The sequence below is a fragment of the Perognathus longimembris genome, chromosome 2, assembly GCF_023159225.1.
Source record: "Perognathus longimembris pacificus isolate PPM17 chromosome 2, ASM2315922v1, whole genome shotgun sequence".
NCBI lineage: Eukaryota > Metazoa > Chordata > Mammalia > Rodentia > Heteromyidae > Perognathus > Perognathus longimembris.
In genome coordinates this window covers 149,209,767-149,225,720 of record NC_063162.1, presented here as the reverse complement: position 1 = coordinate 149,225,720, position 15,954 = coordinate 149,209,767, and the positions used below count along the sequence as shown (strand labels likewise).

Genomic DNA, 15,954 nt, shown 5'->3' with positions numbered 1-15,954 from the left:
GGGGCTTCTCAGTGGCTGAGATAGAGAGACTAGGATCCTGAGAGCTCAGCCTCCTGAGTTGTTAGGATCACAGAAGAGCAACGCTGGTGCCTGGATGGAAGTCAAAGTTTAAAGTGTCACTTTCAGCCTATTTCTATAGAACTCATCAAGGGCTCTACCAGCCTAATTTAATTTTATTTTCTGAGGAGGGACCAAAGGAGTGGGGGGAGAAAGAGTGTCATTCTCCTGGGCTCCAATGCCAACCCTGAAACTACGCTCCCTCTCCTTCCTCCATGGCGCACTGGACCAGTTTTGGCTCCTGACCTTCTGACCCATATCCCCTTGAGAGAAGATGCTTCCAAGTGAGACTGACCATTCCGTCTCCACGGCACAGGTGCGGGTCCCGGGTGCGGGCCCGGTCCGTTTGCCTCGAGGCCCTGACAACCGGTTCATGGCAGGGCCCCGCAGTAAACAAGCACCCGCGCAGCTGAGCCTCGCTGCGCCCGGCTGCCGCCCTTCCCCCAGCGGAGGTTCCGCGGGACCCCTCGCGACACGGGCACCCCGGGGCCCCGCTGGCTCCCCACCGCCGCCGTGCGGTGCCTGGCAGGTGTGGGGGCGGTGGCCGCAGCTCCGGCGGCGGGGAGGGCGAACGGCGACGTCAACCACCCGGTCCGTGCCCGCTTCCCGGTTCCGGAGTGTAAAGCGAGGGGAGACCGGACGGCGCCTCCGGGTGGGCAGCCCACCTGGGCGGGGGTCACCCCGGAAGCGCGGAGCTGGGGGACTGCGCACCGGGGGACCCGCGTCCGCACACTGGAGGTCCCGGATGCTGCGGTAGGGGGGGAGGGGGGAGACTCGGGGCGCAGGGGCGACAGGGCTCGGCTGGGCTTGGAAGACTTGGCCCGTGCACGAGCCGGGCGCCGGACACCAATCCCATCGCCCTCCCTCGTCCAGGCTTTTGGGGACCCTGGGACCCCGCAACCCTCGCGCGAGCTGTGGCGGAGCTGTGGCCGCCTCGCCATGGCCCAGCAGCGCTTCCCGGCCGGGTCCCTGGAGTCTTCGCCGACACCCGGTGGACTCCGCAGGCTTCGCGGCCCCGCCCTGCCTTCCTCGCACCGACGAGACCCGCACGACAGCCGGGTCTCGGGAGCGCGGGCTCGCGGCGGGGCTGGGTCCCGAGCAGTCAACTCCACGCAGGCGGCGGCGGCTCCCCAGCTGGCGCACGGCAGGCAGCGAGTGCGGGGCCTAGACGCGCCGCCGCTCCAAGCGCGCCCACCCCGCCAGAGCGCCCCCGGGCGGCGCCCGCCTTCAGCTCGCCGCCTCTCAAGGCGCGCATGCGCGAACGCGCTCAGCTCGCAGTCGGTAGTCGGCGTCTGCGTGCGGAGGTAGATCACGTGGGTCTGTTTTCTCTCTCACCCCGAGAGAAGGAATGAAAGGCAGTGGAGAAGGGCCCGGCAAACCCGGTGTCGACCTGAGGAGACCCTCTCCGTATTATGGAGGTCCAGAGTCAGGCAGCCTTTTTACGGGTGACTGTCGCCCTCCTCAGGAGACCCAGCGACCGGATTCCTCCCAAGTGCGGCCCTCGGCAGATCGGTCCGCGGCGCGGCTGACGCCGGGCAGAGCCCACACCTCCCGCCGGCAGGGGGCGATATCGCCCGGGCCGCTGCCTCCCAGCATGCCCCGAGCCGCGCAAGCGCAGAGCCCGCGCGACCCGGCTTCACCTGGGGATCCTGCGGAGCCGACCGTGGCACATGTGGACTATGGCAGAGCTGACTCCGGTGAGGGGCTGCCGGTGCGGATACCGGGTTCCGGGGTCCTCGGGACGTGGTGTTCTAGGTCTCACGCGGTAGAGTCCGGAGGTTCGGGGTTCAACCCTGGGAGGAGCGGGCGGCCGCCACCGTGGCCACAGCTGGAAACCACGCCGGGAACCCCGGGGGAGGAGAGCGCACAGGCCGTGGCGGGACCGAGCAGGTCTGGGCTCAGCCTCGGGGTCCCCGCTTCGCCCCGGTCCCAGTGTGAACCAGTGTGGTGCTGTCTTGGCGTGCGTCAGGTGGCAGAGTGTGGCCGGCCCGGATAGTCGCGCGTGGATTGTGTGGCACGGTTGAAGCAGAGAGCAACACCTGCGTGGATGACATGCTGATTCGTTATTTGGTGAAACCAAGTGATGATTTCCTGACGTCGTCCTTTACGTGTAATCATTTATTTTGTGGTGTGGAGGTCAGATCTGGCCAGCATCATCATTGGTCCCATGGCAGGTTGCCTTGTCTGGCATCTTGTCTTGCTGGGCGTGCCTGGAGTCCTACAGGAGGGGAAGTCCCGTCCCCAGGTGCTGGGTGCTCCCCAATCCCTAGACCGGGGTGGGCTCTTGGCCTCTAGGTTGCTGAACCTGTCAGTCAAGTGCCCGGGACTGGGAGCTTCCTGTGACCCTGTTTCCTGACTTCACCAACTTAGGGTCAGATCAGCTCAGGCAGGAGGACGCCATGCCATTTCTCCATCTTCACAGCCTGTGTCCTGTATCTTTTCTGGTCACCATGGCGTCCCAGTCAGCTCTCCATTGAGGCTAGATTGGTTTGTTAGTATGGTTTTTCTTCTGTCTTTGCTGTCTGTCCTGTTTCCTGACAGTGTTAAGGGTATTAGTGGGCCACAAGGCTTTGTAACCACTGGCTGCCTGGACTGCTAATGCTCTAATAAAGACTCCAAGTTTCCATCCTTCAAAATGTGCCTTCCCCGTTATTTTACCATAGAACAATGTTAAGATTGTTTTTTCAAAAATGCTAATCCTTGGGCAGGGGATATAGCCTAGTGGCAAGAGTGCCTGCCTCGGATACACGAGGCCCTAGGTTCGATTCCCCAGCACCACATATACAGAAAACGGCCAGAAGTGGCGCTGTGGCTCAAGTGGCAGAGTGCTAGCCTTGAGCGGGAAGAAGCCAGGGACAGTGCTCAGGCCCTGAGTCCAAGCCCCAGGACTGGCCAAAAAAAAAAAAAAAAAAAAAAAATGCTAATCCTGGAGCTTGGACTCAGGGCCTGGACACTGTCGCTGAGGTCTTTATTGCCCAAGGGTACTGCTCTACCAAGTAAGCCAAAGCTCTACTTCTGGCTTTGTGGTGGTTAACTGGTGTAAGAGTTTCATGGAATTTTCTTTCCCTCAATGTTGAACTAGAATCCTCAAGATGGACTGGGAATATGGCCTAGTGGCAAGAGTGCTTGACACCTATACATAGAACACTGGGTTTGATTCCTCAGCACCACATATATAGAAAAGGCCAGAAGAGGTGCTGTGTCTCAAGTGGCCAAGTGCTAGCCTTGAGCAAAAAGAAGTCAGAGTCAGTACTAAGTCCCTGAGTTCAAAGACCAAGGAGGCTGACTTCTGAAGATTGTTGTTTGAAGCCAGCCCGGGTGGAAAAGTTAGTGCAACTCTTCATCTCCAGTTAGCACTAGAAAACTGGAGGTGGTGTGGTGGCTCAATGTGATATAGTGTTGGCTTTGAAACTCAGTGACAGTCCCCAAGCCCAGAGTTCAAACTTCATGCCCAACAAAATAAATAAATAGATTAATTAATTAAATAAAATAGGTCTGGGAATGTGGCTTAGTGGTAGAGTGCTTGCCTGGCATGCATGAAGCCCTGGGTTCAATTTCTCAGTATCAGACACACAGGAAAAGCCAGAGGTGGTGCTGTGGTAGAGCACTATCTTTGAGCACAGAGAGGCCCAAGGATAGAGCCCAGGCCCTGAGTTCAAACCCCAGGATAGGCAAACAAATTGGCAAAACACTAAAGAAAAGTCACTTGATGAGAGGGAGATGGTGGGTGATTGCTGCGATCTTAACTATGTCTACATTGTCTCTGATATTGCAGATACCACTGACTTTTGAGGACATAGCCATTTATTTCTCAAAGCAGGAATGGCAACTTCTGCAGACATGGCAGAAGATGCTCTACAAGCATGTCATGAGAACCAATTACGAGACTCTCGTCTCACTAGGTAAGAAGCCTTTCACTTCAGGAAGGTGTGGATCCTGGGAGATGGCTGGCACTTGATAGTGCGATTCCTCAAAATTGTAACTCACATGACTTTTCACATCATAGTCTGCTTTTTGATGGTTACTTGGGAAATACAGTCTCTCACCTTTTTTACTTAACTGGCTTTAAAATGGAGTCAGGATCTCAGCCTCCTGAGTAGCTAGGAATACCAATGCCCAACAAGGAAAAAAAAGTTTATCTATGCCAGTTCTTGGACTTGACCCAGAAATATTTCAAACAACTCAGTGTGTGTAAATGTAGTGCTCAAGGAGGCTAAACTCCCCTGTCTGACTTCTCTGTGCAGATGGTGATCTTTCTAAACCAGAGCTAATACTCTGGATTGAACATGGGAGAGAGCCCTTTGGGAGCTGGGAGGAATCCCAGAAGCTAGAAAATGTGAAGGATTCCTCTGCTGCGGCACATTTTGCTCCAGTGACAGAGCAGCAGCTGTTGGGTGGTGAGTACTAAGAAACCAGGGTGCTGTTCTTAAGATAACTTCTTCAGCTTTCTTAGTTTTCCTTTTTTAATCTGGTCTTCCTGTTTGGCTGTCCTGAGGCAAGATGTCTTGTATATTGTAGAGAAAGGCAGTAAAGCATAGTGCTTGGGTGTGTGGGATCTGGAGCTAGAGTCTGATCTTGCTTTTTCTGAGTAAGCTTGGGCTGGTGATAGAACCTGTCCATATTTTACATCCAGAGGTATAAAATGAAGCTAATGGAAGTAATTAATGCAGTGTTAAGTGCTCCTGGCACAGTACGAGCTTGCTAATGGCAGTCATTTTGTTGTAGGTTATGAAAAAGATCCAAAGATAGTTCATTTTTATCTTTGTGACGAAATGGCTCCCCTCTCCCTGGATTCTGGGAAAAGAATAAAGCCAGTTCTTGCTGCCTGGTCTTAGGGAAAGAAAAATACACAGATGACATATAGCTGTGGTAGATAGGAGTGTTGTGTTAATAACTTATGCTCTCCATACCTTGGGACAGTAAGTGTGTGTGTACCTAAGAAGGGGTAGTCTATGTGCTACCTTTAGTCAGGCCATAAACTGGGAGATAAATGGTTTACTTTTGATTTCAAGAAGCCAACAAGCTCAAAGTATTCTCCAAATCCGGAGAGACTAAATGTTATTTTCCATTAGATCCTTTGCAGGGCCATGGCTCCTCTCCACCCTTCTTAGGAGGAAGGGAAGAAGTTTCCTTCAGGCCTGAGCAAGGCCTCAGCCTTGTGACCCCAGTGAGACCTGACACCCTGGCTCCAGGCACAGCAGCCTACAGCTCTAGCGTGTCTGTGACACCACGGGGAATTCCACACAGCGCCCAGAAGCCCTTCCAGTGCCCGCAGTGCCCCAAGAGCTTCCTTCTCAAGAGCACCCTGCGGAGGCACCAGGTCACGCACTGCGCCCAGAAGCCCTTCCAGTGCCCACAGTGCCCCAAGAGCTTTTGCCGCAAGGGCATCCTGCAGGACCACCAGCTCACCCACAGCAACCAGAAGCCCTTCCAGTGCCCTCAGTGCCCCAAGAGCTTTTGCCGCAAGGCCTCCATGCAAGAGCACCAACTCACCCACAGCGCCCAGAAGCCCTTCCAGTGCCCACAGTGCCCCAAGAGCTTCTACCACAAAGCCACACTGAGGACACACCAGCTCACCCACAGCACCCAGAAGCCCTTCCAGTGCCTCAAGTGCCCTAAGAGCTTCTGCCGCAAGGGTTCCCTCCGTGATCATCAGCACATTCACAGCGCCCAGAAGCCCTTCCCCTGCGGACAGTGCGGCAAGAGCTTCATCCAGCGGTTCAGGCTGACCGAGCACCTGCGCCTGCACAGCGGGGAGAGGCCCTTCCAGTGCCCCAAGTGCCCCATGAGCTTCCGTCTCAAATGCCATCTGCAGGAGCACCAGCTCACACACATTACCCAGAATCCCTTCCAGTGCCTCCAGTGCCCCAAGAGCTTCCGCCGCAAGGGCGCCCTGCGAGAACATGAGCTCACCCACAGCGCCCAGAAGCCTTTCCAGTGCTTGCATTGCCCCAAGAGCTTCCACCTCAAGCGCACCCTGCGGAACCACCAGCGCACCCACAGCGACCAGAAGCCCTTCCAGTGCCCCAAGTGCCTCATGAGCTTCTGCTTCAAGTACATCCTGCGGGACCACCTGCGCCTGCATAGCGGGGAGAAACCCTTCCAATGCCCCATGTGCCCCAAGAGCTTCCGCCTCAAGTGCTCCCTGCGGGCGCACCACCTCAAACACAGCGCCCAGAAGCCCTTCTAATGCCCCATGTGCCCCAAGAGCTTCCGCCAAAAAGGCGCACTGCGGACACACCAGCACATGCACAGGACCCAGAAGCCCTTCCCCTGCAGACAGTGCGGCAAGAACTTCATCCGGCAGGCCCATCTCACCAGGCACCTGGGTCGACACAGCGGGGAGAGGCACGTGCAGTGTTCCATCTGCGGCAAGAGGTTCCAGGCCAGGACTGACATGAAGACATACCAGCTGCTGCACGGAGGGGAGATGCCGTTCTCCTGCAAGTGCGGCAAGGGCTTCGCCAAGCGCTTCAAGCTGGTGGAACACATCAGGACTCACATCGGCGGGAAGCCTTTTCAGTGTCCCAAGTGCAAGAAACCTTTCCAGTGTCTCAAGTACAACGAGGCTTTCCGCTTGAAGACACAGCTGCTCAGCCACCAGCGGATACATGCTGGGGAGAGACCTAAGTCCCAACTCACTGCCCATGTCAGAGTACACACATAATGCTGTCCTGCTCCGAGGGACCCTAAGCCTGATCCTGACATTAAGAAAGGCTGAGCCTGCTATTTACAATGATAGAAGCCAAGTGGAGCTGAGGCAGGTGCACAGTCAATACAGCCAGTGAGTGAATGAACGAGATGCCCCTGGTTCCTCAGAAACAGCCCAAACCCACGGGAAGGCAGATGGGAAGAACGGAAGGGGCTGCTTTAAGCAAGCATGTGACACAGATTAGGAACTGGGGCAAAGCTAACAGATTTTTCTCCTTTGAAATCACTGGCTACATTTGCAATCTATTAATAAAAGAGAGATTTGTTCTGCCTGTCTGCCTTAGGTGATGGTTCTTCACCTAAATGCAAAGCTAGCTCTAAAATGCAAATTGAGTTCAGATTCCAGGCCTTCCAAAACAACAAGACTGGGAAGATACTGCCCTGTCAAAGACCTAAGAGCTTTTTGTCTTCAGTGCCTTTTCTTCCACTCTCTACTCACTTTGTTTGTTTGTTTGTTTGTTTTGTGCCAGTCCTGGGGCTTGAACTCGGGCCTAAGGGTTATCCCTTAGCTTTTTTCCTGAAGCCTGAAGCTCTACCAGTTGAGCCAGAGCTCCACTGTGTCTTTCTTGGTGGTTGGAGCCTCATGGACTTTCCTGTCCAGGAGGGCCTTGAACTGGAGTCCTCAGAGCTTAGTCTCCTGAGTAGCTAGCATTACAGGTGAGAGCAACCAGTCCCCTGCTCCCAACACTAAGCTTTAACAAAGTCATTTTGCCTCAAAGAAACAGAATCTCTCCAGTCCCATTCTCAAATCTGAAAGGAAGTAGGTAGCTCCTAAATACCGATCTATTTTTTTCAAGAGTGTGATCCTGTCCTTTGGGCTAAGTCTAGTGAATTTTGTTGTTGCTCTGATACTTTTGGATTTGGTTTTGGTTTTTGTTGGTTAGCTTTGAAACTGAGAAAAGTCACATGAATTCCCTGAGTCTTTGTTCATATGGATGCTGACGTTTATCTGAAGGTCCTCTAGTGATTATACACAGTTCCCCCTAAAATAGTGTTCATTTCGGGCTGGGGATATGGCCTAGTGGCAAGAGTGCTTGTCTCGTATACATGAGGCCCTGGGTTCGATTCACCAGCACCACATATACAGAAAACAGTCAGAAGTGGCGCTGTGGCTCAAGTGGCAGAGTGCTAGCTTTGAGCAAAAAAAAGCCAGTGACAGTGCTCAGGCCCTGAGTCCAAGCCCCAGGACTGGCCAAAAAAAAAAAAAAAAAAAAAATAGTGTTCATTTCGCCAAAATTTGGCCAGTCTTAGAAGAAGCAAAAAGAAACAAAAAATCCAAAGTTCTGATTATATATATGGAGCCAAAATATAAATGAAAGGTTGGGTCAGGAGATAAGGAATTTGGGAATTCCAGAACAAAGAGAGATGCTACTTGACTGAGGCTCCCCAGAGCGAATACTGCAGCAGCTGACAAAAGGCTGGAGTATGACAAAATAACAAAGTTTAGTCAGGAAATAGGCTGGACAACAACATATGGGCAATTTCAGAGCAAATCTTACAGCAATACAAGTAAGTCTAGGAAACGGTGAGGACCTTCCAGTTTGCTTCAGTAAGTGAATGTCATTGTGTGTTCTGTACAGACAGAATCATAGTGCAGTCAAAGAATTTCTGACTTGCCAAGGGTTGATCTGGAATTCTCAGGAATAACAGAAATGAGATAATGTGTAAACAATGTCTTTCAGATGTTTTTTTCTGGAACATCAGCTCCAATTTTTTTTGCTAGGAAAATGATTACATGGGCAAAGATTATGCAAAGATTTTAGATTTATAATCTACGGGTGCAATGGCTGGGAATATGTCCTAGTGGTTGAGTTTTGCCTCTACTGGTGCATTCTCCTTTGTTTATTTTGGGGTGGGAAGGAGGGTCTCAAAAACAAATGTAATCCAGATTGGCCCCCTCCTGGCTCACACTTTCCAGTGCTGGGATTACAGGCATGCATCTCTACATGCAGTTTTTACTGTATCCTTTTGCCAGATTTTAGTAGAAACTGAAGCCATGTTGCTCAAAACAACGTAAAAGTAAAATAAACTCACCAAGTTGTTGAAGGGCTTTCTTGATTAAAACTCAGACTAATGTTCTTCCTCCTCGAGGACAAAAGGTCTGACTAATAAAAAGTAACACGAGGGGGCTGGGGATATGGCCTAGTGGCAAGAGTGCCTGCCTCATATACATGAGGCCCTGGATTCGATTCCCCAGCACCACATATACAGAAAATGGCCAGAAGTGGTGCTGTGGCTCAAGTGGCAGAGTGCTAGCCTTGAGCAGGAAGAAGCCAGGGACAGTGCTCAGGCCCAGAGACCAAGCCCCAGGACTGGCCAAAAAAAAAAAAAAAAAAAGTAACACGAATTAATTTGGGGAGGTAAAGCTAGGAATTGAATAAGCACAGTACCAGGTAGATCAAAGGGGGAAACAACTTCAAAAGTCTTTGTTTTTGTTTTTCCAATACTGGGCTGGAGCTAGGCATCATTTCATTTTATTTTATTTTATTTTTACAGTCAAACTATTTAATGTACACACATGAAAATAAAGCCAGGTAGCTTGAGGGGATGGGTGGAGTTAGAACAGGAGGGGAGAAGAAGGAAGGGGTGACACTGACCAAGATACTTGTACTAGCCAGTTGCTGGTGGCTCCCATCTGTAATCCTAGCTATTCAGGAGGCTGAAATCTGAGGACTTAGGTTTGAAGCCAACTCAGGCAAGAAAGTCTGTGAGACTCATTCCCTATGAACCAGTAGAAGGCCAGAAGTAGTGCTGTGACTCAAGTGGTAGAATACCAGCCCTTTTAGTGAAAAGGTTCAGGACAACACCCAGGCACTGAGTTCAAGCTCCAACACTGACAAAAAGATGTATTCATAAACAGACATGTGGAATTGAAAGTCCTTCATACAACTCTTTGAAAATAATGGCTATTATAATTATAAAAGGTGGCCAGTACAGAGCCTAGATATGGTTTAGGCAAATCTGGTAACAGGTGCAATTAGTACTCCAGCATCATGGTTGTTTATAGTGAAGAAGGAGGTTGGAAATTGGTTCAAATGAGTGTTCTCCTTTGTTATGACACCAGGTACATGTAATCTAACCCATTGGCCCACTTTTTACACAGCTTTGTTGTTGTTGCTACACTGCCTTTTTTTTCTTTCTCATGTGCAAGTACTAAGGCTTGAACTCATGGCCTTGCACTCTTGTTTGGCTTTTCCACTCAAGGCTGCTACTCTACCACTTGAAGAACACCTTCCCCTTTGTGGGTGTATTTTCCTTGTTAACTGGAGGTAAGAGTTTTACACTTTACAGGCTGGCTTTGAGCCTGGATCCTCAGATCTCCACCTCCTGAGTAGCTAAGGATGACAGGTGTGAGCCATCAGCAGTGCCCAGCAATTATACCGTTTCATCAATTGAGCCCAAAGATTTCAAAGTGGACCCACTGATTAATTTGGGGTCATTGTGCCATAGGTGTCTGAACATCCCTTTAAACAGATGATGAGGGGGCTGGGAATATGGCCTATTGGCAAGAGCGCTTCCCTTGTATACATGAAACCCTGGGTTCAATTCCCCAGCATCACATATGTAGAAAATGGCCAAAAGTGGCGCTGTGGCTCAAGTGGCAGAGCACTAGCCTTGAGCAAAAAGAAGCCAGGGACAGTGCTCAGGCCCTGAGTCCAAGCCCAGAGACTGGCACACACAAAAAAAATAATAATAACAATAAAAAAATAAGCAGATGATGAGTTCTGACACAAGTTCTCTTCAGCTCAAAGCTAGCAGTCTACCACTTTGATCCATAGCACCACTTCTAGTTTTCTGGTGGTTATTGGAGATGAGTCTCATGGACTTTCCTGCCTGGGCTGGGTTAGGTCTCATTTTATACTCAGAGCTCCATCCTCAGAACTTCAAGGGACATTTTAGGGGCTAAAAGTAGCAAAAAGAAGGGAATTCGATAGATGTAGGGGAGCTGAAGGAGTAAAAAATGATGGAACTAAGTTATCTAATTAGATTACCCAGTATTCACTGATGTTTAGAACTGAGAGGGGGAAGGGAATCATTACATAGATGGATTTGATATGTCAGAAAATCAGATGAACACCCAAAGTAAAAATACCCAGTAGCTATTTAAACTGGGCTTTGAGTCAGGGTCGGTGTGTTAGTCAGCTTTTGGTCACTCTGACAGATGGCATGAGATAAGGCAACTTGACGGAAGAAAGGTTTATCCTGGCCCTCACACAGTTTTGGAGGTTTCATTCCATGGTCCCTTGGCCCCATTGCAGTTGAGCTCAGGGACACCATGACACAGTGTGAGTCAGAAATGACTGCTGATGGGGCTGGGGATATGGCCTAGTGGCAAGAGCGCTTGCCCCGTATACATGAGGCCCTGGGTTCAATTCCCTAGCACCACATAGATAGAAAAAGGCCAGAAGCGGCGCTGTGACTCAAGTAGCAGAGTGCTAGCCTTGAGCAAAAAGAAGCCAGGGACAGTGCTCAGGCCCTGAGTGCAAGCCCCAGGACTGGCCAAAAAAAAAAAAAGAAATGACTGCTGATGTCATGGTAACCAGAAAGGAGAGAGACAGGAGGAGAGAAGGGCCTAGAGCCCCAAGATTCCCTCAAAGCCATGTCTCCAGTGGCCTTACTTCCTCCTACTAGGCTCCACTGCTAAAGCTTCCACCACCACCCAGCAGAGCCAAAGGCTGTAGACTAAGCCAGGAGCCCTTGTGGACCAATACAGGAGCCCTTGCAGTCCAGTCCAGATGCAACACACAGTAGTCAGTAAACTTGTTCTGCATGGACCAGGTAGGAAATACTGCAGGCTGGAGTGCCACTAGATCCTAGCTGCCGTCGCAGAAGCAAAGTGACTCATAAATGAGAGAGACAGTGTCCCACCAGAAATTTTTTCTGGATGGTAAAACTTGCCATTTTTACATGTCACCCAATTTCCACCTTTTGTTTTTGTTTTTGCCAGTCCTGGAGCTTGAACTCAGGGCCTGAGCACTGTCCCTGGCTTCTTTTTGCTCCAAGCACTCTACCACTTGAGCCACAGCGCCACTTCTGTTTTTTTCTGTATATGTGGTGCTGAGGAATTGAACCCAGGGCTTCATGTAGATGAGGTAAGCACTCTACCACTAGGCCATATTCCCAGCCCCACAATCTCTACCTTAAAAAAAAAAAATTGTTACTATAGAGATGATAATACAGCAGGTTATATTTACATACATCAGGTAATAAGTATATTTCCTTCCATACAGTGTCATCTGTTCCCTCATTCTCATTCCTTCCCTCCGTCTCTATCCACAAGTTGTATAGCTCACCTTTGTCCATGTCCATTGTGCTCTATTGCTGCACCTTTTCACCCTTTTTCCACGGATTCTGTGCCCTTCCCCTGCCCTCCCACAGATATGAACATGAATGCACCATACATAAGATAAAGAATAAGAGTCATCAGAAAAAGAAAAAATAAGAAAAAAAAGTCCTTTCTTTCCACACCTTTGGTGTTGTTTCAGTGTGCATATTATTTTATATACATATGAACTAGCACTTGGGTATTGCACCTTTGTGATTCTCTACTTAAGAGTACCTTCTTTTAGTCTCACTGTGTGTGAGTATCTAGACTCCTATGTAATTTGTCATGTCCCAGTGCGTTTTAGATTTAACTTCAGCATATCATTGTCCACCTTTTGATATTTTTTCAACCATTATAAGATATAAAAGCCACTGGGTGCCAGTGGCTCATGCCTGTAATCCTAGCTACTCAGAAATCTGAGATCTAAGAATCTAGGTTCAAAGCTAGCCTGGGCAGGAAAGGCTGTGAGACCACCAGAAAACCTGAAGTTGTGCTGCAGCTCAAAGTGGTAAAGCACTAACCTTGAGCAAATGAGCAAAGGGATGGCATTCAGGCTGTGAGTTCAAGCCCTACAACCAACCCAAAATAGAAAGGAAGAAAAAGAATAAGCTCAGGAACAGTACCTATGCCCTGAGTTCAAGCCCCAGTACTGGCACAAAGTAATAGACAAATAAGTAAGTAAACAAATATGCAAGTAAATATATATGTAAACATACACACACACACTCCTGTGCTGGGTGCTGGTGGCTCATGCCTGTAATCCTAGCTACTCATAAGGCTGAGATGTGAAGATCACAGTTTGGCAGCCCAGGCAGGAAAGTCCAGGACACTCTTATTTCATATTAACCAAAAAAAAAAAAAAAAACCCACCACAAATGGTGGTTAGTTAGAGATGAGAGTCTCGTGGACTTTCCTGCCTGGGCTGACATTAAACTGTGATCCTCAAATCTCAGCCTCCTGAGGAGCTAGCATTACAGGTGTGGGCCACTGGGGAAATTTTAGATGTAGGTTTTCTGACATATGACAGAGTCCTACCTGGCAATGAGAGTGGTTGCTGCCCCCAGGTCAGGGTCTCTCACTGGAGTTGACATTAGAGTTATTCTTTAATCTTCTCACCAACCAGTGATAAAATAAATAAACATTTCTTTTAACTTACAGACAAGCAGGAAGAGGAAGCACAAATGAGGACTGCCTTTAGGTGATTTTCAAAAGCAGGACTCCTCTATAAACCTTGTAGAAACACAATAGCAATTATTTTCAGGGTATGATAGAGGGTCTGGTATAAAACACCAAGAGCTTCGCTGATTTTTGTTTTGTTGTTGGTTGTGGGGTTTGAACTCAGGGCCTGGGAGCTGTCCCTGAGCTTTTCTGTGCAAGGCTAGTGCTCTATCACTTGAGCCACACCTCTACAACCATCTTTTTGCTAGTTAATTGAAGTCTCCCAGACTTTTCTGCCTGGGCTGACTCAACCAAGTAGCTCTAATTTGATTATGTTGGAATACTGACAAAGCAGAAAGGTAATTCAAATAAAATAGCAATGAGAGGACCACAAAACATACAGCACCCAAGACCATGACTAATGAACATAACACCTCAGTTTCAATAAAGAAAACATAAATGTGTGTGTGTGTGTGTTAGGTATGCACCATGACAGAAAATTAATCTTGTCTTTTTGTGTTCTGTTGCTATAACAAAATACCTTAGACTGCTAGGCTATCCGGTCTCATCTTAATTTTCTAAATCCTGAATTAGCTTGTGATGGCAGTGTTAGGTGCCAGGATTTCTAAAGATCACCTGGAGATTATCTAGATGGAATGTATTCCCCCACAGACCTCTTCTCTAGAGACAGCTGTGTGGAAATGAAGCAAACACAGATCTCAATTGTCTATAAACTTAACCTAATCACAGTAAGTGGCAACCCAAGGGACTTAGCTAGGGCAATGTTTACTTACAGGCATTTCTTCCTTTATATGTATGTTTTTTTGCTGGCCTGCGCCTTGAACTTTGCTCCTGGGTACTGTCCTTGGTCTCCTTTTGCTCAAGGCTAGCACTCTACTACTTAAGTGGCACTTAACAGTGCCTCTTTCAGCTTTTGCCTGTGATTAATTGGAGATAAGTGTGGCTTGGACTTTCCTGCCCTGGCTAGGTCAAAACTTGATCCATAGGTCTCAACCTCCTGAGTAGCTAGGATTATAGGCATGAGCCACTGGTGCCCGGCTAATAGACATTTCTAAGTGAGAGTCCAGCTCTGTGACTTCACAGGCTCCATTCTGACCCTGTGGTCTCAGATGCCTGGAAACCACCATAACCAAACTGAATAAGATATAGGGACGAAAATAAGGGGCTTTCCAATTCAATAAGTTCATGTTATCTGCTGAGTGAACTTTTTTATTTTTAAAAATTACCTTAAGTAGTTGTACAAACGGGTTTACAAATCAACAAGTCAGTGTATATGTATAATACATCTTGATAAAAATACATCTTGATAAAGGTCCCTCTTCTTTCCTTCCTTATCTTTCCCAACCCCACCCAAACCCTCAAGTTGCCAGGTTCCATTTTCTCTGAATGTACACTGAATATAATGATTGTTGATAAAACCACCTTTTAATACCATACTTTAGGGATGGGGTATGTCTGGCCTGAGGGATCTCCTAGTGACTGGGGAATCATTTGGTATATGTCAGACACACAAAATTCTCGTTTGCTGCTTGTCACCTAGCTACTTGAGGTCATCCTCTGTGTTGATAATTTTGTATGGCTTAGGAATGATATCATAAATATCAAAATATCCCTTCATAGAAAAACATTTCTCTATACCTGCTCAGAATGCTTTTTAAAAAGAATATTATTTAATTTTACAAGCGTGTGTGTGCATGCGTGTCTTCAAGTTTCCTCACACACAGGTATCAGCAGAGTACTTTAGTAAAATTGGTTTTCCGTGTCTATGATCTGGGCAAATGGGGCCCTCATTCCTTTCAGTGTAATAAAATCCAGAGGAAAAGACAACAATTCTGACTTTTTGATGAGCTCTTTATGAAAATATCGAACTGTTTGATAGTCTACATTGGTAGCACACTGCGTCACTTCTGGTACCCTCTGGCATTAAAGTTGGTTGCATAGCATCTTTCTGTTCTACCAGATTGATACAGAACCATCAGATCCATAGGAATTCAATGAAAGTTGATTAAATTTTTCCACTTTTAAGCTGTCTACATAAAACACGGGACTAGACAAATGAGTTTTGTTTTAACTTATGTATTTTTACTTATGTATTATGTATGTGTCATCAGATGTATCAATCCCCAGGAATTAAAAAACAAAAACTACAAGCCCTACTGGGCCTTGGGTGGTTCATTCCTGTAATCCTAGCAACCCAAGAAGCTGGGGTTTGAAATATCAAGACATCATATGCAGAATAGTCCATAAGACTCCATCTCCAAAATAACCAGCAAAAAGCCAACTGGAACGCATGGATCAAATGGTAGAGCACCAGCTAAACAAGTCTGAGGCCCTGATTTTGTTCTTAAAAAAGTAACGGCAAATCCTAACAAACAGCACATGCCTCTTTTCTGACATACAAACCTAATTTCGACTCCAACTCAATCACAAAAGAAAAACCTCAAGACTTTATCTAGATGTAGATTAACCTAGCTATTTCCTCTCTTTAGCAGGGGAAAAAAATCACCGAAGGAGCAAAAAGCATAAGGCAAAGTTTATACAGGAATCTGAAGCCTTGATTTTGCACAAAACAGTGGGATGGTAGGTAGATCTGGAATAACTACTGCACGGCTAAACAACGACGGCCACAGAGCAGCACTAGGGAAAGAAACGCTCATTTTTACATGCTCAAAGGGAACGAA

At 48.3% G+C, this 15,954-nt stretch overlaps 1 protein-coding gene across 2 annotated transcripts; it reads left to right on the top strand.

Moving 5' to 3' along the window:
• The first annotated feature begins 1,703 nt into the window (after positions 1-1,703).
• On the top strand, positions 1,704-7,040 carry LOC125347295 (zinc finger protein 425-like). 2 transcript variants are annotated; one of them, XM_048340446.1, is made up of 4 exons: positions 1,704-1,754; positions 3,833-3,959; positions 4,302-4,454; positions 5,130-7,040. In XM_048340446.1, exons 1-4 carry the CDS (start codon positions 1,728-1,730, stop codon positions 6,245-6,247), a joined length of 1,425 nt encoding a protein of 474 aa, XP_048196403.1. In that variant the 5' UTR covers positions 1,704-1,727; the 3' UTR covers positions 6,248-7,040. The 2 variants fall into 2 exon arrangements, with proteins under 2 accessions (XP_048196403.1, XP_048196404.1); XM_048340447.1 differs by lacking the exon at positions 4,302-4,454.
• Positions 7,041-15,954: the final 8,914 nt, after the last annotated feature.